Source organism: Bathycoccus prasinos, assembly GCF_002220235.1.
Source record: "Bathycoccus prasinos genomic : Chromosome_13".
NCBI lineage: Eukaryota > Viridiplantae > Chlorophyta > Mamiellophyceae > Mamiellales > Bathycoccaceae > Bathycoccus > Bathycoccus prasinos.
The window spans coordinates 202511-225678 of NC_023996.1; the positions used below are offsets into that span (position 1 = coordinate 202511).

The 23168-nt window shown below is 49.0% G+C and overlaps 9 protein-coding genes across 9 annotated transcripts; 6 read left to right on the forward strand and 3 right to left on the reverse strand.

Moving 5' to 3' along the window:
- Nucleotides 1-152: 152 nt before the first annotated feature.
- Bathy13g00690 (predicted protein) lies at nucleotides 153-2635 on the forward strand (the record flags this gene model as incomplete). Its single annotated transcript, XM_007509337.1, has 2 exons — nucleotides 153-1168; nucleotides 1486-2635. The coding sequence occupies 2 exons, from the start codon at nucleotides 153-155 to the stop codon at nucleotides 2633-2635; spliced, it is 2166 nt and encodes a 721-aa protein (XP_007509399.1).
- Nucleotides 2636-2956: 321 nt separating this feature from the next.
- On the forward strand, nucleotides 2957-5176 carry Bathy13g00700 (unknown protein; the record flags this gene model as incomplete). The annotated part of the gene is made up of 1 exon (XM_007509441.1): nucleotides 2957-5176. One exon carries the CDS (start codon nucleotides 2957-2959, stop codon nucleotides 5174-5176), a length of 2220 nt encoding a protein of 739 aa, XP_007509503.1.
- A 74-nt stretch (nucleotides 5177-5250) lies between these two features.
- Bathy13g00710 (ATP-dependent metalloprotease FtsH) lies at nucleotides 5251-8324 on the reverse strand (the record flags this gene model as incomplete). The annotated part of the gene is made up of 2 exons (XM_007509380.1): nucleotides 5251-5269; nucleotides 5308-8324. The coding sequence occupies 2 exons, from the start codon at nucleotides 8322-8324 to the stop codon at nucleotides 5251-5253; spliced, it is 3036 nt and encodes a 1011-aa protein (XP_007509442.1).
- A 938-nt stretch (nucleotides 8325-9262) lies between these two features.
- On the forward strand, nucleotides 9263-11011 carry Bathy13g00720 (asparaginyl-tRNA synthetase; the record flags this gene model as incomplete). Its single annotated transcript, XM_007509416.1, has 1 exon — nucleotides 9263-11011. The coding sequence occupies one exon, from the start codon at nucleotides 9263-9265 to the stop codon at nucleotides 11009-11011; it is 1749 nt and encodes a 582-aa protein (XP_007509478.1).
- Nucleotides 11012-11381: 370 nt separating this feature from the next.
- Bathy13g00730 (unknown protein) lies at nucleotides 11382-12543 on the forward strand (the record flags this gene model as incomplete). The annotated part of the gene is made up of 2 exons (XM_007509336.1): nucleotides 11382-11729; nucleotides 11860-12543. The coding sequence occupies 2 exons, from the start codon at nucleotides 11382-11384 to the stop codon at nucleotides 12541-12543; spliced, it is 1032 nt and encodes a 343-aa protein (XP_007509398.1).
- A 165-nt stretch (nucleotides 12544-12708) lies between these two features.
- On the reverse strand, nucleotides 12709-16233 carry Bathy13g00740 (unknown protein; the record flags this gene model as incomplete). Its single annotated transcript, XM_007509352.1, has 1 exon — nucleotides 12709-16233. The coding sequence occupies one exon, from the start codon at nucleotides 16231-16233 to the stop codon at nucleotides 12709-12711; it is 3525 nt and encodes a 1174-aa protein (XP_007509414.1).
- Nucleotides 16234-16691: 458 nt separating this feature from the next.
- Nucleotides 16692-18293, forward strand: Bathy13g00750 (predicted protein; the record flags this gene model as incomplete). Its single annotated transcript, XM_007509341.1, has 1 exon — nucleotides 16692-18293. The coding sequence occupies one exon, from the start codon at nucleotides 16692-16694 to the stop codon at nucleotides 18291-18293; it is 1602 nt and encodes a 533-aa protein (XP_007509403.1).
- A 159-nt stretch (nucleotides 18294-18452) lies between these two features.
- Nucleotides 18453-19658, reverse strand: Bathy13g00760 (predicted protein; the record flags this gene model as incomplete). Its single annotated transcript, XM_007509598.1, has 1 exon — nucleotides 18453-19658. The coding sequence occupies one exon, from the start codon at nucleotides 19656-19658 to the stop codon at nucleotides 18453-18455; it is 1206 nt and encodes a 401-aa protein (XP_007509660.1).
- A 202-nt stretch (nucleotides 19659-19860) lies between these two features.
- Bathy13g00770 (predicted protein) lies at nucleotides 19861-23013 on the forward strand (the record flags this gene model as incomplete). Its single annotated transcript, XM_007509399.1, has 1 exon — nucleotides 19861-23013. One exon carries the CDS (start codon nucleotides 19861-19863, stop codon nucleotides 23011-23013), a length of 3153 nt encoding a protein of 1050 aa, XP_007509461.1.
- Nucleotides 23014-23168: the final 155 nt, after the last annotated feature.

Genomic DNA, 23168 nt, shown 5'->3' on the forward strand with positions numbered 1-23168 from the left:
GATGTGCTTCTTCTCATCAAAAAGACAAAATCATCAGCTTGTTGTGATATACATTCCACGGTAAGAAGTGAGATGCGTGTGACATTTTTTACATCTGAGTAATTTTCGCGTATCTTTTCGTCATTACAAACACACGTTTTAATACCATAACAATGCGCTCTGCTGCGGCTCCTTCGTTAAAGGCGACTTCGTCGTCGTCGTCGTCGTCATCGAGAAGACCTTCACGACGAGAACGACGACGACGTGCCGTTGCTGTCGCGTCGACGAACGAAACCGAAACAAAAGAAGAAGACCAAACGAAACGAATTGCAATCGTGTTTGGAGCGACTGGTGGCGTCGGACAACTCGTCTGCGCGAAACTCCTCCTCGACGAGAACAGAAGATACGACGTCGTCCACGCGATGTGCCGAAATAAAGAGACGGGCGAGGCTAAACTTAAGACGAAAAACAACGCTTCTTCAGCTTCGTCGTCGTCGTCATCAACAAACGCAAGATTGCGAGTGACCGAAGTAGACGTCAGAGAGGAAAAGGACGTGGAGAAGGTTTTAGACGCGATAATGACGGAAGGAGGAGAAGAAGCGAAAGTGGTGGTGGATATCGTGTGCTGTTTAGGAACGACGGCGTTCCCGTCGCAGCGGTGGAAAGAGAACAACGGGCCGGAACAGACGGACGATATTGCGACCGCGAACGTCATCCGCGCGGCGCGGAAGATTTGCTTTAATGAAAGGAATACGAGTGATACGAATAACAACAATGACAAGAGCAGGTTCGTGTTGATCTCCTCGGTTGGGGTGACGAGAACGGATTCAATGCCGTACGTCATCTTGAACTTATTCGGCGTTTTGAAATATAAGCGGAAATCGGAGAAATATTTAGAACAGACGCAGAAAGAAAACGACGATACGTTCGATTACACCATCGTCCGCCCGGGACGACTCACCGACGGTCCGTACACGTCGTACGATTTGAACACGCTCTTAAAAGCCACAAGCTCGGAACGACGTCAGGTGGAAATCAAACTCGGAGACGACTTCGACCCGCAAGAAACGAGTCGAATCGCGGTTGCCGATTGCGTCGCGTTTAGCTTGGCGAGCGATTTGGCGAGAAACAAAGCGTTCGTCATCGGGACGAAAGAAGGCGACGGCGGGCCCGAGCGAGATGGAAAGAAGTGGGAAGCACTTTTTCAGCAGTCTTTGATGTAATACTAATACTAACAGATATGAGGAGACCAACAACAAAACTCGTTTTTCAGTCGTTTCTTTTTTAGCTTCAGATGCTCTCCTCTTAATGATGCTTCGCTCGTCAAACTCCTCTCTCGAATATCTTCCTTATCTCTCCATATCTTTTTAACACATCAACACAAAGCAACCTGATGATGATATCTTACGCGCCGCAAACGACGAGAATACTCCGACCAAATGCGTCTTCATCGTCATCATCATCCTCTCATCAAAAGTTGTCGGTATATTTATCCGCGAGACACAGTTCCTCCTTCTTCGCGTCCTGTTCTTTTGCCGCAAAAAAGTCTTCCCCGTCGGGAAAATCATCATCAAAATGTTCACTCAAAGTCCACGCCTTTCAACTCGGCTCGGTGGACCAAGACGAATTGAACGCCCCCAAAATCGACATATCCTTAACACGGGTAAAAAAAGGCGTTAAAATCGGCGAAGGCGCGTTCGGGTCGGTGTTTTTAGGCGAGTTGAAAGATGAAACAAAGAAAGGAGGGAAAACGACCACCACTCGAGTGGTTCTGAAATCGATGAACAAAAAAATGGGGCGAGACGTGGATTCCTTCTACCAGGACGAGCTGAACGTGCTGAACCGATTGAAAAACAACGACGGCGCGGCACCTTTTATAGGCGTCGCCGGGGCGAACGTGTACTTAGTGTTCGGGTACCAAGGGTCGACGACGTTGGAGACGTGTTTAAGAAAAGGCGAGAACGGGTGCTTCGAAGAGGTGAAAAGGGCGATGGGAGAACCGAAAGCGACGGACGCGGAGATTTTGAAGTTGGGCGCGAAGACTTTGTTAGAGTCGGTGGGTAAAGTGAACGCGGCGAGTATTATTCACAGGGACGTGAAACCGGCGAATATTTTAATCGCGGAGGAGAGTTACGGGAAATCTTCGGCGAAGAGGTTCGTCATGATCGACGCCGGCGCGGCGTGCGATTTGAAAATCGGCAAGAAGAGAATCCTCGAGAGCGGGGCGATATTCGACCCGACCTACGGCGCTCCCGAACAGTTCGAAACCACCGGGTCTGGCTACGGTTTTGGTGGCATGACCAAAAACTTGCTCGGCGTAAACTTCGGCGCGAAAATCTCCTCCACCGGCGAAGTCCCGACGGAAAAATTCGACAGCTACTCGTGCGGCATGACCCTCTTACGCTTCGCCGTACCGCAACTCTACAGCGAAACAAGCATGAGCTCCATGCGAACGAGTTTAATCCAAACCTACGGAAACGATTTGAGAAAATGGAGAGAGGATGGTGCTCCAGTCAAAGGCGCTCTGTTCACCCAAACCTCTTGCGATTTCGCCGTCTTGGACGAAGCGAACATGTGGGACGTCGTCTGCGATTTGTGCGAGAACGATCCCAGGAAACGAATAAACGTCAAACAAGCCGCGAAAAGAATTAAATAATTTATTCATTATTAGTAATAGTACAACACAGATCATCATTATCATCGTCGTCATCATCGTTGCCTTTATATATTCTCATCGTCGTCTCGTACCACAAAAAAAGACGCATATAAAGATACTTTGAAATCACCATTAATCCAAAATCAAAAGCGCGAGAGAAAACTACTCAGTACTCTCTCCTGAAAGCTCCGCAAAAGACGAGCAAAGGCACGAAAACGAGGAAGAGGCTTCTCTCTCTCTCTCGTTCGAGTCGGAAGCGCAAAAACAAATCGCAGACGACGATTATAAAAGCTTTGATATAATCATCACTTTGGGGAGAAAATGTCATCCACTTCGAGCACACCGGCGAAGAGTAAGAAGTTGGTGAAGCAAAACCTGAGAGAAACGTCAACCCCGCCGTCGTCTAAAGGAGGAGGAAACGATGGATCGGATTACGAGGACGATTCCTGGGAAAAACCAACGCAAAAAGTGAAGACGCAGAAGAGCACGCCGACGGCGAAGATTCACTTGGGTGGTTCTGGTGGTCAATTAAAGTCTCCCACGGCGGCGTCCGCGGCGGCGATGAAACAACAACAACAACAACAACAACGTAAAATCAGCGCCGGGTCCACGTCTTGGTCGGACGAGGATGAAACGGAAGCAGATTTTGACGATTGGAAACCGGGGAAGTCGAAACCGTCGCCGAGGAATTTTGGGGCGAACGCGCACGTCTCCTCGAGGAGACCGACGACCGGGTTCGGATCCTCCTCCGATCTCGCGGCTGGCGGGAGGAAAGGTTTCTTTAAGAACAAACGCGTTCGACAGTGCGTGTTGTTGGTTATCGTATTTGCGCTGTTTAGCACGTATTTTAGCGGAAGTGGCGCGAGGAAAGAGAGGAAGAGGATGGAGAGCGTGACGGTGATGGCGTCTTCTTCTTCTTCCGGAGGGTCGGCGCCGAGACGCGCGGGGAGCGGGTCCGCGCCGGCGTCGATTGGATTCGACGCCGCCGCGGCGAGTAAGAAGAAGAGAGCGGAAGGGAAACGAAGCGGGTACGATGTCGCGGATTCCGAGGAGTTGTTGATGGAACAGAGAGAGAAGTACGAGCATCCTCCGGCGGAAGAGGGAGAGGAGGAAGCGCAACCGGAACAGGCGAAGGAAGAGGAGGAAGTGGAGGAGGAGGAGGAAGATTTGGCGGCAACCGCGGAAGAGGAGGTGGAGAAGCAAAGTGATTTTCATCATTCGTTCGCGAAGAACGCGTTTGGAGAGACGAACGAGGAAGTCGTGGCGATGGTAAATAGACAAACTCTTCCTCCGAAGGAAGAGGAAGAGAACTCGTCGTCGCAAGTAGACGACGACGAGGGAGAAGAGAAAAAGGAGGTGGGAGAGGAAGAACAAAAAGAAGAAGAAGGGGCGTCGCTCGCGAAAACGCCTGAAATTGACGGTGAGTTTGTTCCGAAAGGAGAGGAAGAAGAAGGAAATGACGACTCGAGCAGCGATCACTTGGAATCGTTGAAGAGTAATCACGAAGAAATGAGCGCGCATCCCGACATTGGTAAACTCGTCGGCGCGATTCCGAAAGAAGAGGGAGACGAGGGAGAAGAAGAAGCGAATCATCTCTCTGCTCCTCCGAAACCAGAGTCAAACGCGCCGCCGAAAAAATACACGGAACCTGCGCTCACGAAAGTGCCAACCAAGAATATCGGTAAGCCAAAAGATAAGGTTTTGTATCCACCACCGGTAGACGTAGAAGAAGGAGAGAAAGAAGAGAAAGTAGAGGAAGCTGGTGCCGCGGCGGATGAAGAGAAGAAGGAGGAGAAGACTGACGACGAAGAACTTCCGGAGGACGACGCTAAAAAAATGATGCTCGACGTGAGCAATGCGAGTTCTTCCGAAGGCTTTGATTTTACCGCCGGTCTCGTCGCGACGGAGGAAAACGCGGACAACGTGAGCAGCGACGCCGAGTTATCGGCGATAGAAAAAGAGGAAGACGTCAAGGAGAAGGAATTAGAAAGCGAAGACGAAACGCAAAAGGAGAGAAAGGAGGAGTATGATGAAAGTGCGGTCGTGTTAAACGAGGAGAACTCGTCTGAGACGTCTCCGAAAGAAGAAGATGAAGAAAAAGAAAAAGAAGAAGAGACTTCTAGTAGCGAAGCGGAAGCGGAACCAATTCCGGCAAAGAAGATGAAGCTACCGACGGTTTCGGATAGCGAAATCGACGCGTTCGTGAAAGATGGGACGCTCCCGGCGGAGGAAGAAAAGAAAGAAGAGAAAGTTAACGCTCCAGTCGAACCTGAGAACGATGACGTGCTCGACTTAAAACGTGCTGGTATGGGCGACGAGCTCGGATTCGACTTTGCGGAAGGTTTGAAGCCTGCGACGACGACGACGACGACGATGGAAACGACGATGGAAACGGAAGAGGCGGAAGTGGCGACGGCGGAACCGACAGAAGAAACGGAAGAAACGATGCCGGCAGAGAAGCAAAAAGAAGAAGAGACTGCTCAAGAACAAGAAGGAAAGGAGGAGAAACCCTCCGAAGGCGAGAACGAGGACGAGAACTAAATGAAGATTTTAGAATCTGCGTTTTTATTATAACGTCTACTTTTTAAAACCATCTCTCCTTGGTCACGCCCGGTTTATACGGCGCCGTATAGCCTTCCGGTAACGGACGGTCCGGGTCAAGTTTGTGTAACATCGCCTCTTTCTTCCTATAAGCCGTGCGCAAATCGTCTTCTGCGAATATGTCCAAATCCATATTCTCAAGCATCGGGTGCACGTTATCTTTGTACCACCGTCGCTGCTTCTCCTTCACCATGCGTTCTTGAATGTTGAAGACAAACTTATCCGGAATTTTCAAATCCATGACGCCTAAGCCAGCACCTTCGGGATAGCCATTTTCAATCCTACCTTCGATTTCTGCGATCTGTTCTGGAAGCACGATCAATTTGCGCTCTTCTTCGCGCGTCAATTTCTCTCCGCCGTCGCGCTTCTCGTTCAACTCTTGTACAACTTTTTGCATCTTTGGCAACAGGTACGCCTCGTGTTCTTTCCACAACCTCGCGATTTCCATCGCTCGCCAACCTGGATTTTCTCTTTCGTTCATCTTCATAGCCGCGACGGTCCATGGTTCCCAGTGCACGCCTTGTCTTCGCCCTTTTTTCGGCAACACTTTCTCCACGCAGTACTTCCAAGTGTGTTCTTGAAACGAAAGCAAACCAGCGTTATCTTCTTTCGTTCGGCGATCTTTCATCGGTCCGGGCGGGTCGAGACTAATATCGCCGTAGAACTGTTTCAAATATTCAAATTTTTTCAAAGGATCCGGTTCGTTTCGCCAGCCGTTTCGCATTTCCTCCTCTTCCGTCGGCAAAATCTTACACGGCGTGTCTGGACCCGTCTTCGCGTAATCGCCCGCCGGAGGATACTCTTCGAGAATTTGCCGTAATCGATCGCCAGATAACGTTTCATTCGCTACTAATTCTTCCGTCGCTTTCTTAACCGCGGCTTTGTACGCGGTCAAAATGGACTTTGAGTTTTCTCGCGCCTCTTTCATGATTTGAAAGATTTTGCGTTCGGCGTATTGTAAATGCCCTTTGTCCGTCACTCTCATGTTGCCGGCTAAAATTTTATTTTCTTCCACGTCCACGTTCTCACCGTTGGCGGAAATAGTCGATCGCATGCGTTCGGTTTTCAAGTCGTACCCGCTCAAAGCGGTCGGGTCGTGCGTGTACGCGGTCAACATCCCGGGCTGTCCCAAGCCTTGGTTGATCACAACGTTTCGCAACAAGTCGATCGCTTCTTTACCGTAATCGGTGCCGTAGGAAGATACTTCATCGTACACCAATTTTTCAGCTTCAACTCCGGCGGTTAAGACTTCCACGCGTTCCATCAAGCGTTCTCGCGTAGGATACATGTACTCGTTATCGTCGAATCGAGAAAATAACGTCGTCGCCGCTTGAAAGCCTCTCGGAACGATCGAAATGAACTCGCACGGCTCCAACAATTTCGTTTCTTTCCTCAACGTTTCCTGAACCACCGCGCGTCCAACTTCGTGACAGGCGATCAGTTTCGTTAAAAGCTCATCTTTGTCGTGCGCCTTGCCTCTCACGCCGTATAAAACGCGATCTGATCCGTACATAACATCTTCCTCTTCGATTTGCGAGCCTTCTCGTCGCACGCAGTGAACCGCGGCTTCATTCACCACCGACGCAATTTCCGCGCCCGTCATTCCCGGTAAATTTCTCGCCAATCTCGCGGTATCGATGTCTGGATTCACGTTTCGTTTTGACAGGTGAATTTGCAAGATTTTTTGCCTCGCGTCCACGTTCGGTTTGTTCACTTCAATCTTACGATCGAATCTCCCGGGCCTTAACAACGCCGGATCTAACAAATCCGCTCTGTTTGTCGCGCCGATAAAAACAACTCCGGTATCCGGCGTGAAACCATCCATCTCCGTCAACAACTGGTTCAACGTTTGCTCGTGTTCTTCTGTTCCTCGCGTTCCGGCGCTCGCCCGCGCGGTACCTAAAGCGTCGATTTCATCTACGAAAATCAAGCACGGCGCGTTCAGGCGCGCGCGTTTGAACAAATCTCTCACTCTCGCCGCGCCAACGCCGACGATAATTTCCACAAATTCTGAACCAGCCATGCTGTAAAACGGCACTTTTGCTTCACCCGCGATTGCTTTTGCGAGCAACGTCTTGCCAACCCCAGGTCCACCTTCCATCAAAATCCCTTTCGGCGGTTTCGCGCCAACCTTCGTAAACGTCGTCGGATCCTTCAAAAACCGAATAATCTCGTCCAAATCCTCTTTAATATTCTCCAAACCACCAATATCTTCTAAAGTGACGTTTACGGTCCCATCTTTTCTGGCGGAAACTCCGGACTGCGCGAACTGTACGGCCTGTATCAAATCGGTCGGGATGGCGTTCTTTTTCATGATGCCTAAATAAATCGACCCCATTAAAAACACAAACCCGCCCACAGCCATACCGATAAACTGTAACTGTCCGTACCTGTTCGTCGCGTATTTTTGGTGGTACGTGTACCAAACACCTCTCTGCTCGGCGATCAACCTACACGCTTTCTCTAACGTCTCCGTCGCCGGTTTCACGATGTACTCCGTATCTTTCGTCGCGACGATTTTCGTCGCGTCTAAACTATCCACCAAATCGTACCCTAACGTCACCTTATACCATCGTTTCCTCGGCATCGTCCTCAACGGTGGCGGTGGCAGATATCCCCACATGGGTGGTTCCCAAACCTCAAACGTCCTCACCATCCCTCCAGGTTTCGAACTGTTAATCGCCCTCTGAAACTCCCGCATCGGTAACTCCTTCATCCTCGACCACTTCGGTTCCTTCAAATCCAACGGTTCCGCCACCGATTCGTACGTCAAATACGTTTCCGTGCCTCTCGTGTCGTTAATTCTCGGCCCTTGCGTGGCAATCCTCTCCTTCGCTCGTTTGCTGAACAGTTTATAGTTTTTATCCTGCTGTTTTTGCATTTGCTCCCATTTCTCTTGGCTCATGCCTTTTGGTTTTATCTGCCTCGCGACGATGTATACTCCGCCTCTTTTTCCTCCTTTTCCTCCTCTTTGCTGTTGACCGTTTTCTCGAAAACGTATTCTCGTCGTCGAAGCTTTCACTGCATTCTCGCGGCGACTGGATAACGCTCCACTCATCAAAGAAGAGGAAGAATTGATCGACGACATTTGCGCGACGACATTTCTCCTCAAACTCCTATTTTTAGGAGAAGAAGAAGAAGAAGACGTCGTCGCTCCGGTCGAACCGCTCGAAGCTCTCGTCGCGCTGCTACCGCTACTCATCATCGTCGTCGTCGCTGAGAAGAGGTTCTCTCTTCTTCTTTGTTGTTGTCTTCTTCTCAGACGGTCCAAAAGCAGCAAATGAGAAAGAGTTCGTAGGAGCAGAGGAGCCGTCACACGAGGAAAAATAGGGCAGAATTTTTGAGGGTTTTGAACAAAAAAACGCCTTTTTGAAATACTAATACGCTTTGGAGCTGATCTGATCTGTTATAAGAGTTTACGAGCGGCGCGCGAGATTCGTTACACGTAACACTCTCTCTAAATCTCTATCTCTCAGTACCCCCCGCGATTGATTCGTTTCTGCGTTCGAGTCATCTCGGTCGCTTTCGCGGCGAGGTGTAAATACGATTTGGAGGAAGAGGAGGAAGAACTTTTGAACGCGTGGTGTTGTTGTTGTTGTTGTTGTTGTCTTTGTTTTAAAGAAGAATGCTCGGAAAACATGCCTCGTCGTAAACACCGCGCCGTTACACTCTCGCGACGATCAATCGCCATTTTTCGAAGGGCTTCGATGAGAAGTCGTTCGCTCTTTGTCTTCTTCTCTTCTTGGTCTTCTTCTTCGTCGCCTTCGTCTTCTTCTTTCGTCGTCATTTTTTACGAAGGAAGCGGTCGTATTTTTTGCAGATTTTCTCTCGCTTTTGGAAAAATCAATCGGAAGATTTATCTTCATTTTCCTCGTAAAAAAAGACGTACTAAACGCGCTTTATAAAGCGCACAGAAACACGCAGCGCAGACGACGAATACGAAAACAAAGAGCCCCTCTCCCCGCGCGAGAGTTATACATATTTTTAATACATAATATCAAAAAAGAAGCAGAAGATAAAGAAGAAATGGAGACGACGGCTGCGGATTTGACGAAAACGTTGCCACATAGACTCACCTCTCCGTACTCGAAATGTTTCAATCGAGTGCCGATTGTGAGCGTGCACGAGAAAGCGGACGAGAACGGAGGTTTATCTTTAGTCGGTGAAACGCTCGTCGTCGGTGGGTGGGTGAAAACCGGTCGAGAAGCAGACGCCGGGAAGATTTTGTTCTTAGAGGTGAACGACGGGTCCACGCCGCAGAGTTTACAAGTGGTCGTCTCGAGCGAGATTTTTTCCTCTTCTGAAACGTCTTCTGGGGTGTCGTCGTTGGCGGATATGAGACCGACTGGGACGAGCGTGGTTATCGAAGGCGAGATCAAGTTGCCGCCGGAAACGGCCAAAGGGCAAGTGATTGAGCTTCACGCGTCGAGAGTTCTCTCGGTCGGGAAGTGCGACGCGAGCACGTACCCGATTGCAAAGAAGAAGCAAACTTTGGAGTATTTGAGAGATAAGATTCACATGAGACCGAGGACGAACACGATTCAGTCCATAGCGAGAGTTCGGAACGCTTTGGCGTTTGCCACGCACGAGTTTTTCAACCTGCACGGGTTTTGTTACGTGCACACGCCGTTGATTACCAAGAGCGATTGCGAAGGCGCCGGGGAGATGTTTCAAGTGACGACATTGTTGGGCGAGTGCGACGAGGAAGACGGGAAGAAGTTTACGAAGAGTTCCGTGGAAGAAGCGGTGGTGATGGAGAAGAGAGCAGAAACGGCGGCGATCGAGACGAAAATCGCGGAGATGAAACAGGAGGAGAAACCGTCGAAATCGGGTTTGAAGGAACAGAACAAAAAATTGGAACAAGCCAAGAAAGATTTGAGCGAGTTGGAACGCAAGTTTCGTAAAGTTGGAGGTTTACAAAGGAGTGATGATGGAACGATTGATTATTCCGAGGATTTCTTCGGCGAGAAGACATTTTTGACGGTTTCTGGTCAGTTAGCCGTGGAGACGTACGCGTGCGCTCTGAGCAACGTGTACACGTTTGGGCCGACGTTTCGCGCGGAGGATTCATACACGACGAGACATCTCGCGGAGTTTTGGATGATTGAACCCGAGCTGGCATTTGCGGATTTGAACGACGACATGCAGTGCGCGGAGGATTACGTCAGACACTGCTGCAAATATTTGCTGAAAACGTGCAGAAAAGATTTGGAGTTTTTTCAAAAGATGTACGATAAAAACTGCTTGGAACGCGTGGAAAACGTCGCGAACAATCCGTTCGGGAGAGTTTCGTATACCGAGGCTATTGAGATTTTAAAAGACGCCGTGGAAACGAAGAAGAAAGAATTCGTGTACCCAGTCGAGTGGGGGATCGATTTGGCCACCGAACACGAGCGGTACTTGGCTGAAGAAGTGTACAAGAAACCGGTAGTGGTGTACAACTACCCGAAGGACATCAAGGCGTTTTACATGCGCTTAAATCCGGACGGTAAAACCGTAGCTGCGATGGACATTTTGGTCCCAAAAGTTGGCGAACTCGTCGGTGGTTCCCAGCGCGAGGAGCGATTGGACGTTTTGGAACAACGCATGAAAGATTGCGGCTTGGAGTTGGAGGAGTACAGCTGGTATTTGGATTTAAGACGGTACGGTTCGGTCACGCACTCTGGGTTTGGTCTCGGCTTTGAGCGTTTGATTTTGTTCACCACGGGCATGGAAAATATCAGAGACGTGATTCCGTATCCGAGATGGCCGAAAAATTGCTTAGAAGGGCATTAAGTTCATTGAATTTACAATAGAGAGAGAGAGAGAGAGAGAGAGAGAGAGAGAGAGAGAGAGAGAGAGAGAGAGAGAAAGAGAAGATGAAAATACCAGAAGAAACGAGCGAGCGAGATTACGCTCGCACAAACACGAAATACTACATAAACTCGCGAGGAAGAAGAGGAAGAAGAACAGCATTGAACCCTTTTAGTCTTCTTCTTCTTGGTTGTTCTCTTTTTCTCTCCTCTCTCGTCCTCGCCAAAGCGTCTCTTTTCTTCTTCCCTTTGTTTTTCAGACGACGTGCGCGTTTCGTTCTTTCACATAGAGTTGCTCTTCATTTTGAATTTCTTCACAACATCTCACACAAAATAACAAAGAAAAGAGAAAGATGGGCGAAGACAACCCCGCGACGACGACGATTCAGACGACGACGACGGAAGAAGAAGAGGAAAAGTTGGACCCTCTGAAATCGATCAAAGATCAGATCGTCGCTTACGACCCGGAAGACAAAGAAGACAAAGACAAAGAAGCAGACGGGGGAAATCCGCTGACGAAAGAGCAAGAGTCCGAAGCGTTGCCGACGTTGAAAAGCGGGCAAAAATATACCTGTTTTACGTGTCAAACGCAAGATTCGTACAAGTGGTTCAAGAGTAAGATGGAAGAGAACGTCGGGAAGGTGATTTGTAAGAGGTGTTATCACAAGGAGTTGGTGGAATTGAGCGATAAGATTTGCGCGGTACGTTCGTGCGTTTTTGATTTTTTCCCAAAGGAGGAAAGGAAGGGTCGTCACCGGAACAAACGAATAGACTTTTTGTTGTTGTTAACATTTTTTACTAACGCTCTGATATTATCTCAAACCACCACAGGCGTGCGGCACCTCGAAAACATCCGGATGTTGGTACCGATCGAAGAAGGACGATTCGAAGTGTTTGTGCCAAAAGTGCTACAAGAAAGAGGCGAGATCGATGGTGGATAAGACGTGCAGAGCGTGCTCGACGACGAAGAGCAGCCAGTGGACGCGTTCGAAGATGATCCCGGGGGCGGATTTGTGCACGCAGTGTTACAGGAAAGAGACGAAGATAAGAGAAGGGAAGATTGACATGGAACAGTTGAAGAAGGAGGCGGGGATTTTGGAGTTGAGGAAGAAATCGGATGATGCCGAGGAGGCTGAGTCTGGGGCGAGCGATGCAACCGCGGCTGGGGGTATCGGAGGAAAGAGAACGCATTTGCCGCACGAAGTCGCGCCACCTCCGCCAAAGAAGGTGAAGAAGTCGTATTACCAAAAAAAGAGACCGGTTATCATCCCGGACATCTCTCCCGAAGATGCGGAGAAGTTGTTGCGCGCAGCGGTCATACCAAAAACAGAGGAAGAGTTGGAGGAGGAAAAGAAATTTCGCGAGTTGTCTTCAAAGTGTTGCGTCTGCAACTCGGAGGATTTAGACAACAGGTGGAAAGAGAGCGTCTTGCACTTGGAAGGTAAATTGTGCGACATTTGCTATTTCAAGGAGCTGTTGATTCGAGGAGGCTTGCCGCTCGCAGCATCTAATTGAGGAGGTGAGGAGGAAGAAGTTGAAAGGACACTTCGTAGCGCGCAAAGTAGCGAGAAGAGAGACACGAACATACATTACTATACATTATTACTACTTACTACTAAGAGATATACATCCCAATACAAGCTAATGAACTACTCTCTGCTATGATATTCTACTTTTTTATTATTCGAGACGCATTTCTTTAAATTCGTTAAAATTTGCTCCTTCGTTTTGTTGAAAATTCGGTTGTCCTGTGTTATTAAAGGTTGAAACGTAACGAGCTCCCACGTTAGCGCCTAATGAGTTTGGAATACCACCGCCGCCCCCGCCGCTTCTGTGATATTCAACACCGGAAGTCATGGTCGGCGGTGGAGCGAGCGGGGCTGGTGCCTCTGCAGCAGTTGATTGCGCTCCCGAGCTACTTTTATCAACCCATTGTTTCAAATTTTCATCGTAATAGAAAGTGTTCTCTGGCAAACCTGCGGTTTCTTGTGGCGCCACTTTCGGACCTTCATAAGGCTTGTCCGGTGCGGGAACTGCCGCAGAGAATAATTTGGAAAATGATTTGACCAGCTTAAAAGGAACTCCCGGTTGTTGTTGTTGTTGTTGTTGTTGGCCAGAGTAAGTCGTTTGCGACAAGGGGGGATAATTTTTCTCTCCCGTATTATTATGACTATTGTTTCCGTGTTCGTCGAGGCTTGCCAGCGAGTGAGACCTCGAATGATTCGCACTCTCGTATGCTGTTGACTGTTGTTGATGGTATGGATTCTGTTGAGGTTGATTCGAAACGCTTTCCAAACTCGAACTCGAACCGTATCTTTGATGCTGGAACGCGGTGTCTTGACTGCTCGATCTTTGATGAAATTGCTGCGGCGGCGGAGTATCATCGAGGCCACGACTACCGATCACATCAACATCGTCACCTCCAAACAGCGCATCTACTGTTCCTCCAACGAATCTTGAAAGTCCTCCCGCTATCTTTTTACCGACATTCGCAATTTTTCCTTTAATGGCGCCCTGACCGAGCTTTTCTCTGATTCGTTTTTCTAAATCTACTGCTTCCACTAAGATGACATCGACGCTTACCCCCGAATCACTGCGAGAGTCGTCTCGTACGAGCTTAAGATATTTCTGAACGTTCTTAAGCGTCGCAAGAGCGACGTGAAAGTGACCAAAATCGGCTAAAAGCACGCAGTAGGAAACTTTCATCCTTTGATGAGGTGCAAGCACCGACAACGAAGCTTTTAAAGCTTCGCTACCTTTGCCTTCGGCAAAGGAGAGCATGATTCTTTCCGCAATTAAGGAGCGGTGATACGAGCGAGGGTCTCGACAAGGATTATCGTTACTCCCGATTAAGCGCATGCGCGCTGCATCGTTCGGCCAAACGTCACCAGAAAGAAGATAACATAAATGAGCGATGCCCAAATAATTGCTCTCTCGGCAAGCATCGCCAAGAGTAATTAATCCATTCGTTATCGTTTTATCTCGTTCGTTCGAGTTTAAGGAAACCATGGCAATCACCTCTCTCCATCTGTCAGAAAGTGCAATGTTCTCATTGTTTCTCGTTATTAGATCCTTGACGGCAACGTCTGCTCGTCCGATTGAAAGTAATTCAAGCACTCGCAAAGGTGTCCCAACTTGCATAGTTTCCTGAATAGCTCTCACACAAGTATCTGATATAATCGTCTCATCGCGAGTCAGTCTGGCAACTTTTACAGCCACGTTCCACAACTTATGCGTGTGTGCAATATCTAGAGCAGCGATAGTGTTTCCTATTGATATCTGCCGTTCAATCTCCATCAGTATTGCAGGCGACGCATCTCGCTCGGAAACAGACGCACTTGTCAACGACGAAGGAGAACCGTCGGCGCGATTTTGAACGTGGAGAACACTCGCCACTTCAGCTTTAAACGCAGCTTCACCAAAACTTCGCAACGAGTCGAACGTTTTCTTTCTCGAAAGAAAGAGAGACAAAATTCTCCACATCTCGCTCTCTCCTATCGTTTGCGATGAATTATTTGCCAAACGTTCACACTTGGAGCACAAACTCTCATCGGTCATTAAATTCTCAGAGTTGCTCAAAAAGAACGTCTCATCGCTCGCAACCTCGACAAATTCGCGAGCACCAAAGTCGTCGCTAGATCTAAACATGTCATGAAGAGAATGTGTGCACAACGAAAACAAATTTTTGTGCGCTTGAGACACCGTTGCGAGCGTACCACCAAAACCAAAAGCGATGCAGCGATGAGGAGGTTTTCCATCCGGAGATCGAACGGTTCCAGGTTGCGCGTGTGCTTGAATTGAGCTGTTGCTAACGTGACTACTGATGTTGTGCTGCTGAAATTGTTGCGGCTGATTTTGTGGAGATGGCATGATTGGTGGTGGCACTCCAAAATCGCTCGGAGGTTCGTACGCCACAGCCGCTTGAGCTGGGACGAGAGGAGGTACTCCAAAATCGCTCGGAGGTTCGTACGCCACAGCCGCTCGAGCTGGAACGAGAGGAGGTACCCCAAAATCGCTCGGAGGTTCGTACGCCACAGCCGCTTGAGCTGGAACGAGAGGAGGTACTCCAAAATCGCTCGGAGGTTCGTATGCCACGGCATGACTATTCTGCGCTTGAGCTGGGACGAGAGGAGGAACTCCAAAATCGCTCGGAGGCTCGTACGCCACGGCATGACTATTCTGTTGCTGGACAACCGGTAGACTCGATATGGATGGTGGCGGAGGAGGAGGTGTGAACATTTTTGGCGGCGGACCCCCAAACTCCGAAGGTGGCTCGTACGCTCGAACCGCGGGCTGTGTCACCGGTGGAGGAGGAATCGTAGCTGCCGCCGTCGGCTGCTGGTACAACTGTATGGGGGGATTTGAGACATCCGCAAAATCGTTCAAAAAGTCATCATCTACTGCCGGTGCATTCGTAGCCGAAATGCTATCAACGCCTTTACTTTCCACGCGCTCCGCATAAACGAGCGGCGGTGATGGCGCCGCCATCGTTTCCTCTGCACCACCTAACGTGTCAAAAAACGCCACATCGTCGTCGTTTCCCGCGAATAATCCATTGAAATTTGTATTGTCGCTTTGAACTACCGCTGATGCCGATGTCGTTTGCGAATGGTATTCTTCTCGTTGATAATTATGCTGTTCCTGATGTCCTCGCGCGTCTAGTCCTCGTCCTCCTTGTTTTTGATAATAGGCGGCATAGTTGTCCTGTACCTTCACCGGCGGCGGCGGCGTTTCTTCGTTCAACCATTCGTCCACGGTATCATCCGACGGTTTAGACGCCGCCGAAAAAGGTCTTTCTTTATCGTTGTTGTTGTTGTTGTTGTTGTTGTCGTAATAATTATTGGTATTACTATACCCGTAGTTTTCGTTCCGTGGCGTCCTCGTCGTCTTCACGATTGGCGAAGGCGCGTTCGCGTCAAACGTCGACGAGTCGTTGTTTTGATTATTATTATTATTATTACTCTCGTGATGATGATGATGATAATACTCTCGATGATGATCACGCCGCATCACAAAAGCGTCTTCTTCTTCTTTCACTTCTTCTCGTTTTCGCTCGTATTCTTCTCGGTTAAAATTTCTTCGTTGGTAAAAGTCGTTGAAACTGTTTTGCGCCTTCTTCTCTTCCTTCTCTTTCTCCTTCGCCTCGTCGAAATCGTTCAGCCAATCGTCGTCGTCGTTGTCGTTGTTCTTATTAGTATTCTCCATCGTCGTCCTCTGTGTTTTTCGTCCTCTTCTTTGTCGTTGTCTTTGTCTTTTGATTACGATGATGATTTGAGAGAAAAGTCTCCGTGCGAGTGTAGTAAATCTCTCCAACGAAGAGTACTCCGCGCTTTCAGAGCGTCTCGTTCTTGTCTCTCGCGTCCAAATTCGTTGCGTTCTCAAACGGAAGAGTTTCTCTTATTTATCCACGATTTCGACGAATCGAAAGCCCCCGAGAGTATTGGGCACACCAAAACGTCCTCTTCGGTCGTTTCTCTCTCTCTCTCTCCGAGATGAATCCAATCCACTGAGAAGGGAAATCGAAAAGTGAGGAAAAGTCTCGTCAGAAACACAACGACGAGATACAGAGCATTCAAAACTCTCTTTAAAAGAAGAACACAACAGAAAAGGCAGTAAAGAGTAGCACAGGTAGTACACACACACGTATAACGGAGTTTCGAAAGATGAGGACGAACGAGACGAATGCGAAGAATACGACGACGAAATCCATTTCCAATCCGTACGGCGAATTGAGCGGCGACGACGAGGACGACGACGAGGTCACGGAGGAGCGCAGGAGAAGAAGACGAAAAACTTTTGGAGGAGGAAAAGAAGAAGGAGAACAATATCAACACCATCATCGATTCGGAGGAGGAGGAGAACGACGACGCTCTCGTCGAGAAGAAGAGGGAGAGGAAGACTATTATCGTCGTCGTCAACACCGGCCGCCTCGCCGTCGTTACGACGACGAGGACGACGAGGACGAGTACGACGATTACGGCCGAGCATCCCGCGGGTACCATCGACGAGGACGACGTTCCTCTGCGTCTCCGAGTCCTCCTTCGAGAGGACGGAGCCGATCCCCGGGGATCGAACGAAGACGACGACGAAGAAGAAGCGAAGAAGAGGAGGAGAACGAGAACAGAGGAAGACCAAAGTTTGGCGTTCCCGAGGAGATGGAGAAGTTTCACGAAGCCGAACTCCCGAACGGCAAGAACAAAAGCACGAGACGAAGTTTCGATCGACCAATAGGAGGAGGAACGGCGGAAAAGGCAAACGGGTCTCATCATCAAATGCCGCAAGGACGACAACACGGGAGAGATATCGAGAGGAACGCGCAGAATAGATTAAACATGGCGCAGCAGTGGTTGCAATCGAACGGGTACGAGGAAACGCAGAAACAAAACGAGATTTTGCGGAAGAGGAGAGAAGTGTACGTGGGGAATTTAATTCAAGGCGTGGTGACGCCGAACATTTTAGCGGACGTGTTTAACGCGATTTTGAAGAAAGTGGCGCCGAAACTGTGCGAACGCGAAGTGGCGGGGAATCCGGTAGTGAACGTCATCATGGATTCGCAAGGCTCGTTTGGGTTTGTCGAGTTGAGGTGCTTCGAGATGGCGCAAATCGCTTTGAGATTCGATAAAGTAGACGTGTGCGGCAGGCCGATGAACGTCGGGAGACCAAAAGGATACATCGAAGACCCGAGAGTTGGAGACGATTGTCCGCAAGAGGTGGTGGATAGCATGGTCGAGTTTGGCGGAAGTTTAGACGACGACGAGGCGAAAGCGAAAGAAAAGGAGTTGGCGAAAGCGAAAGCGGCGGCGGCGGCGGCGGCGGCGGCAAAGATTGCGGCGAAGATGAAAACGACGACAACGGTGGAGAATTTCAGGAAGAAGAAGAAGAACGAGAGCGCGCTGCTAAAATCGGTAAATATGAGATTAGAGAATTTGCTTTCCTTGGACGAAGTTGAAGCCGCGGAGAAGAAAGATAAAGATGGCGCGGAGGCGATTCTAGAACAACTTTTGCAAACTTGTTTAGAAGAGTGCGAACGAACGGTCGGGATGGTCATGGCTCTCGCCGTACCGACGCCGACGCAAGACGTGTTCGACAACCCAGAGCTGAGAAAAGGAGGCGCGAGGTGTTACGTAAAATTTGACAGCGAAGCCGTCGCAGAGAAAGGCGTATCCAAAATGAACGGACGAGAGTTCGGCGTCGATAACGTTATCAAAGCTTCGCTCGTTACCGACGAGGAGTTCGTCAAAGCGTCCGAGAATGTTTGGGTTTAATAAGTCAGAGAGAGTTATAAGCAAAAAAAAAGAGAGCTACGACTTGAGTACATTGTAACAAAAAGGCACCTGCCTGGTAACTAGGGCTTATATAATACATGTTGTAGACACACAGTTTACCGAAGACGGTGGTACTACCACCGTACGCTTCAATTTTTCTCATTTCTTTTTCATCGCCTTGTGCTTTTTATCAATCGCCTCGAACGGGGTCATTTTGAGAAGAAACAAACGATTCGCGCGTTCTTCTAAAGAACCACCACACTTCAAATTTTGACGCGTCAACTCTATTTTTAAATGATCTAAACCGAACCGCTCCAATTCTTGCGCCACGTTTATGTCGTGCAAATCGATTGGTTCAAAGTTTTCCTGTTTTGGAGGCGACGAGTTCGACGACATCGGCGCCGCCCCCACGACGGGAAATTCTTTCTCGTCGTTCGCTTTTGCCACTTTGATGACTTTTCTATCCTCCTCTTTTCCTTCTTCTATTTGTTCTTCTTCTGTAGTGCTCTCGTTCGTCGTCCTCTTCTTCTTTTTTCGTCGGAAATCGTCCTCGTCCTCTTCGTCGTCTGAATCGTCCTCCTCCTCGTCGTCCCGAACTCTACCCTTCTCGACCGTCGTCTGAATCGTTTTCGTCGTCGCCACTTTCATCGCCTCTTCCATCCTCTCCTTCACCTCTTCCGAATCCTTCCTAAACCGTTCTTCCTCCTTCTCCATTTTCGCTCTCTTCCTCGCCTTCTCTCCCGTTCGCTCCTCGATGTACTTCAACGCCAACGCCTCTTCCTCTCTTAAGCTTTCCTCCTTTGTCCATTTCTCCATTTTCCGCGCGTTTTCCGAGACGTGGTACCTTTGTCCTTTCAAATCTCGACACATGTCGTTGTTCGGTTCTGCGTTCCTCCCTTTTTTCTTCCCCGTGGATCGAAGTAACGTCCCGAATCCGCCTTTGCCTCCTCGGAGGCCTTTTTTAAGGAACAACTGGTACGTTTGGTTTTCTTCGATTCTTCTTCTTCTTTGTCTTCTTCTCGTCGTCTTTGTTATCACCGACGATGATGTCGTCCTCGTTCTTTTCGTCGTCAAGGTCTCATCGCGCGTTCCTTTTCCTCCGTTTCGATCGTCCTCTTCTTCTTTGCGTTCTTCTTCTTTAAAATCATCCTTTTCCAGGGCGAGGAACGATTGCTTTTCCCGTGGGATCCCTTCGCGCTTTTCCACCATGCTTTTCAATCTCTCTAACTCATCATCGTCATCCTCATCAGAAGAATCAGAGGAGCGTTTAATTTGGTAACATCGTGTTCGCGTGGAATTTATCAATCTCACGAACACGTTTTTCGTTCGTGTTCTTACTCTTCTTTGTCTCATCACAATCGTCATTTTTGTGCGGCGAAGAAGTGCGGAAAAGAGACTTGATTTCCTTTCAAACGAAGAAGAAGAAGTCAAGAAGAAGACGAAGAAGTCAAGAAGCGAGAGAGAAACACAGAACAGCTTTGTTCTTCTTCTTTTCCTTGTCTTTCTCTTTCAAACGCTTCATTGCTCCCTCTCTCTTATCTAAAGACGACAAAACAACACCATTCAGATGACGACGACGGATGGAATAAAGACGACGACGATGAATCTATTCACGACGGCAAAGAAGATGAAACGAAGAAGCAAAAAAGAAGCGATGTTGACGATCATGTGTATCGTCGTCGCGTTCGTGTTCCTGGTGCCGTTGAGTGCTCTCGCGATTATAGCAGGACCGCTCGCTTTGATGTGTGTTAAACGAAGTAAGCTTCGACCACACGAAGAAGAGTCTGAGAAGGAGGAAGAGGAGACGAAGAAAAGCGGCTTTACTATAACGAAGAAAGAAGAGATTGATAACGATGAAAAAGAGACTTTAACCAACAAAACGACCACGGTACCGAGTAAAGTGGAAGAGAAAGTCGCGCTGACGGGTTCGGCGGCGTTGATGGCGAACATGCGACGGTCGGCGGCGAATACCGCGAATACCGGGGAGAAGGCGAAGATTTCTTCTTCGGCACCGTCGAAATCCGGTACGATTTCGAAAGAAGAAAAAGAAGAAACGCGTGATACTAAGAGCGGCAAAAGTGGGCACACTGTTTGGTACGTTTTGCACGGCGGCGAAGCGGCGCAGCAAGTCGCCAGGGACGTGAAAGAGGCGATGGAAGAGGAGTTTTTGGAGAAGCGAGGGATGAGCGACGTGCGCGTGACGACGGCGTCGATGGAAGATTTCAAAAAGACGCTGGAGTTGCACCGCATTCAAGGCGACGACAACAACAAAAACGATGAGATCAATAGGAAAAGAAGACGGGCAATCTTTGTCGTGGAAACGGTGGAAAACGCGCAACCTGCGGAAGAGGCGGGAAGCTGCATTAGGTATTTCAACAAGTTGAGGAAAGCTTTGAAATCGTCAGAGGGAGGAGATAAAGCAACAAAACTGCCGTTCGATGAGAACGACGCATTTGAGTATGCCGTGATGGGATTGGGCGATACGAATTTACTTTTAGATCGTCAAACGACCACCGCAAAGGATTGCAATCAAGCCGCGCAGACGTTAGATAACGCTTTAGCTGCTTTAGGCGCGCGCAGATTGTGCGAGAGAGGATTGGCGAACGATGCCGTTGGCTTAGAGGAAGGCGTGTTGCCGTGGTTGAAAGAGAAATTGTTACCAAGCGCGTTCAAAGCTATCGAGGAAGAGAAAGTTCGAGCGGAGAGAGATAAGCCGATCGAGGTGGTCTTTGCGTACGGCTCGCAAACTGGGAACGCGGCTGAAATCTGTAAGAATTTAGCGGCGGAGGCGACGGAAAAGTATAAGAAGGATAAAACGATGCGCGTCGAGTGTTTCGCGTGCAACGAACTCGACGCGGAAACATCTTTGAAACCGGGGACGGTTATTTTGTTTTGCGTTTCGAGTACGGGCGATGGGGACGCGCCGGATAATTGCGACATGTTTCTCACAAGATTAAAGCGAAGAGTGAAGAAGACGACGGCGAGCGATCCCGTTCTCGCCGGGACTCAGTACGCCGTCTTAGGTCTCGGCGATCAAAACTATTCCGCATTTATGGCAGTTCCGAGAATGTTTTCAACAACTATGGAAAAAGGTGGCGCGACGGTGTATAAGAAAAGATTAGAAGCGGACGATACGCTCGGTTTATACGAACAAGTCGACGCTTGGGTAGATACGTTATGGGAAGATTTAGATAAAGCCATCGCAAGAGCGAAATCAGCCAGAGAGAATCCGAAAGGTTTTCTCACCAGTAGTTCAACAAACAACGGTAGTAAAAGTGATACAACGACGACAGTAACAACAACGACCGCTAAAGAAGCGATTTTGTCGTCGTCGTATAAAGGTATTCCAGCGTTGCAACCGGCGCGCGTGAAAATATCGTTTACGAACAACGGACCGACAGAAAGATCAACATCTTCGGTAGAATTAGGAAAAGACGCGCTCGCGACGAGAGAAACTCCGTTCTTCGCGAAAATTGCCGCGAAGAAGATTCTCACGAACGCGTCGTCTGACCGAAGAGTCGTGCATCTCGAATTTGATTGCAAGAACAAAAACGATTCGGTGGAAAATTACGAGCCCGGAGATTCGCTCGCGGTGTTACCGAAAAACGACATTGCGTTAGTGTCTGAATTGATGACTCGGTTAGGAGATGTAGAAGGTACGAAAACGTTCGATTTGGAATGGATAGAAGGTATGGCGCCGCCAGGGAGTGACGTTGCAACGGCAACAAAGCCGCTTCCGCACGTGATTACGCCCTGTACCGTTCACGACGCGCTGGAAAAGTACATCGACATCACCTCTGTCCCGAGGAAATCTTTCCTTCGCGCGCTCGCCGAGTGCTGCACAAACGACGACGAGAAAGATCGTCTTCTGCTTCTCTCCTCTCGCGACGGGAAAGAGCAATTTCAAACGGAAATTACCGACGAGCGACCAACTCTTCTGACACTCCTGCGAACGTACCCGAGCTGCTCGATTTCCTTCGAACGATTACTCGATATCTCGTCGCCCCTGTTGCCTCGAATGTATTCCATCACGAGCTGTAAAGAATCGCAAAAGAATCCGTCCGTGGCTTTCTCCGTGGTGAAATACGAAGCCCCGGAAAGTAAAGAAACGCGATTGGGCGTCGCCACGAATTGGCTCGACCGGCTTCCCGTTGACGACGGAGACGAAAAAAAATACGACTTCAAAATACCAATCTACAAAGTCCCCACGAAAGCGTTCGGATTACCTGAAGATATTTCCAAACCAATCGTAATGATCGGACCAGGCACTGGCGTTGCGCCATTTCGAGGTTTCTTACAAAAACGTGAAGCTTTAGCGCGCGCAAACCCTTCGTTACAATTCGCCGAATCCTGGCTCTTCTTTGGCTGCCGACGCAAAGATGAAGATTACTTGTACGAAGCCGACTTCAACGCTTTCGTCGAAAACGAAACGCTCACTCGTCTCGTTCCCGCTTTCAGCCGCGAAGATCCGACTGGGAAGAAAGTCTACGTTCAACATAAACTCGCCGAACACGAGGAGAAAATGCGCGACTTGATCCTCCGCGAAGAAGCGTACGTTTTTGTCTGCGGCGACGGCGCGCACATGGCCAAAGACGTCCACAAAACGTTGCTCTCCATCATCACCAACGGAGGAGGAAAATACGAGAACGAGAACGACGCCGAGGCATTGCTCAGGGAAATGACCAGAGAAGGCAGATACGTTCGAGATATTTGGAGTTGATTTTGAGAGGCAATAAACAGACTTTAGAAAAGGGAGAAAAGGGGGTACTTTATTAAAAAGAAGAAGCAGCCGCGCGCGCGCGCGAGTTCAACCCAAACATATAATGACCACAAAAATGACGAACGAACGAAAGATTGAAAACACCATCACCATTA